The sequence below is a fragment of the Dipodomys spectabilis genome, unplaced genomic scaffold (assembly GCF_019054845.1).
Source record: "Dipodomys spectabilis isolate Male_0828 unplaced genomic scaffold, ASM1905484v1 ptg000043l, whole genome shotgun sequence".
NCBI classification, from domain to species: Eukaryota; Metazoa; Chordata; class Mammalia; order Rodentia; family Heteromyidae; genus Dipodomys; species Dipodomys spectabilis.
This window is the reverse complement of record NW_024870720.1, coordinates 32974933-32977767: the sequence shown is the minus strand read 5'-3', so window position 1 is coordinate 32977767 and position 2835 is coordinate 32974933. Positions and strand designations below refer to the sequence as shown.

Genomic DNA, 2835 nt, shown 5'->3' with positions numbered 1-2835 from the left:
GGGAAGAGCCCTGGTAGCTGTAATTACCTGGGTAAATGGCTGGCTCATTTTGACTGACACCACCTTCACACATCCTGGAGAGGCTGGGGGCGGGGCTTGCGTGCCGAGGTGGGTGAAGGGTGCGGTGCCAGTTAGGGGTAAAGGTCACCTGGTGGTCCAGCCTGGCGTTGAGCAGGTGCCTGCGCCTCCCTCCGACGCTTCCGATTGGCTGCTGCGCGCCCCGCCCCTAACGACGTCGCCATCCCATGGGAAACGGTCCCAGAGCTGAGCTGACCGATTGGTTTCATGGCAGCCCCAAAGGAAGCAGCTGTGGGGCCGTTGGTCGGGGCGGTGGTCCAGGGCACCAACTCCACTCGCTTTCTGGTTTTCAATTCAAAAACAGCAGAACTCCTATGTCATCATCAGGTGGAATTAACACAAGAGTATCCGAAGGAAGGATGGGTGGAGCAGGACCCCAAGGAGATCCTCCAGTCTGTCTATGAGTGCATCGCAAGGACCTGCGAGAAACTCGTCGAAGTGAATATTGACATCTCCAACATAAAAGCCATCGGTGTCAGCAACCAGAGGGAGACCACCGTGGTTTGGGACAAGCTCTCGGGAGACCCTCTCTACAACGCCGTGGTATGGCTGGATCTCCGAACCCAGTCGACGGTGGAGATCCTGAGTAAAAAGATCCCAGGAAACAATAACTTCGTCAAGTCCAAGACGGGCCTGCCCCTGAGCACTTACTTCAGCGCCGTGAAGCTTCGCTGGCTGCTGGACAACGTGACTAAGGTCCAGAAGGCGGTGGAGGAGGGCAGGGCTCTTTTTGGTACCATTGATTCGTGGCTCATCTGGAGTCTGACCGGAGGAGTCAACGGCGGCGTCCACTGCACCGATGTCACCAACGCCAGCAGGACCATGCTGTTCAACATCCATTCTCTGGAATGGGATAAGGAGCTCTGTGACTTTTTCGATATCCCCATGGAGATTCTCCCCAAAGTCTGGAGTTCTTCGGAGGTCTACGGGCAGATGAAGAGTGGCGTGTTGGAGGGCGTGCCTATCTCTGGGTGTCTGGGGGACCAGTCGGCCGCGTTAGTGGGACAAATGTGCTTCCAGGAAGGGCAAGCCAAGAACACGTACGGAACCGGCTGCTTCTTACTGTGCAACACAGGCCGAAAGCGTGTCTTTTCCGAGCACGGCCTTCTGACCACGGTGGCTTACAAACTGGGCAAAGACAAGCCGGTGTGTTACGCACTGGAAGGGTCTGTCGCGATAGCCGGCGCGGTGATTCGTTGGCTAAGAGACAATCTGGAAATTGTAAGCACCTCCGATGAAATTGAAACCCTCGCTAGAGAAGCAGGTACCTCTTACGGCTGCTACTTCGTCCCGGCCTTTTCCGGGTTGTACGCGCCCTACTGGGAACCCAGTGCACGGGGAATCATCTGTGGCCTCACTCAGTTTACCAATAAGTGTCATATCGCCTTTGCTGCCCTGGAAGCTGTCTGTTTCCAAACCCGAGAGATTTTGGATGCTATGAACCGCGACTGTGGAATTCCACTCAGTCATTTGCAGGTAGACGGAGGGATGACCAACAATAAAATCCTCATGCAACTACAAGCAGATATTCTGCATATTCCAGTAATTAAGTCTGTCATGCCTGAAACAACCGCCCTGGGCGCGGCCATGGCCGCAGGAGCTGCAGAAGGTGTAGGTGTTTGGAGCCTGGAACCTGAGGATTTGACTGCAGTCATGATGGAGCGGTTCGAACCACAGATCCAGGCCACAGAGAGTGAAATTCGTTATTGCACATGGAAGAAAGCTGTGATGAAGTCAATGGGGTGGGTCACAGCTCAGTCTCCTGACTGTGGCGATCCCAGTATTTTCTCTAGTCTGCCCTTGGGTTTTTTCATAGTGAGCAGCATGATAATGTTAATCGGAGCAAGACACCTCTCAGGTTTATTAGACTAATTCCATCCATGGGTTCCCAAAATGTGAGGTTTTTTTAAAAGAATCCATCCATTCAATCTCGCAAAGTGATGATGCTGTTGCAGACTGATTTTATGAGCCACTTGCTACATGACCTATGAGAACCCAACAAGGAGACCCATGGCTTGAAATAAAGAAAATACATAGGAAAACTGCAGAAACATCTGGTGTGGGTTTATTTTTCAACACTGGTCACTAAAGTTTCCTTTCTGCACCACTCCCTGTGAACCATAGGACATCCAGATTTTTCCATGGAATATGTGTGTGTGTATGTGTGTGTGGGGAGCGGGGGCAGCACCAGTTCTAGATCTTTAACTCCGGTCCTGGGCACTGTCCCTGAGAATTTGTGCTCAAACCTAGTGCTCTACCACTTGGGCCACAGATCCACTTCTCACTTTTTGCTGGTTAATTGGAGAGTTCCACAAGCTGGCTTTAAATCTTGATCCTCATATTTCTACCTCCTGAGTAGCTAGGATTACAGGCGTGAGCCATGGTGTTGTGTGGCTCATAGAAATTTTTTTTAATCAAAGATCCTTTAATATTTATGGACCTTGACTTAATCTATGCTAACTACACTTGATTAAGGACTTGGACTCACCAGCTAAAACAGGAACATTTTATTGTTTTTCTTATTTTTAGTTAATTCTCCAAATGTTAATTCTCTTTTATACATATTAGGGTCACCACAGCATCTTTATTGATTGTATATGGAAATACTAAATTTTCTTACATAAAAATGTATTATTCGCTGACTTAGATATATATTCAAAAATATTTTCTAAATTGTTATTCAGATATTTTTATATTTTAGTCAAAGTGATATTTGAAATATTTTACAAAACCTTGCATTATACTGAAGTTTTTATT

The 2835-nt window shown here is 48.6% G+C and overlaps 1 protein-coding gene across 1 annotated transcript; it reads left to right on the top strand.

Annotated features, from left to right (window-relative positions):
- The first annotated feature begins 285 nt into the window (after positions 1–285).
- On the top strand, positions 286–1950 carry Gk2 (glycerol kinase 2). The gene has a single exon (XM_042678343.1). The coding sequence runs from the start codon at positions 286–288 to the stop codon at positions 1948–1950; it is 1665 nt and encodes a 554-aa protein (XP_042534277.1).
- Positions 1951–2835: the final 885 nt, after the last annotated feature.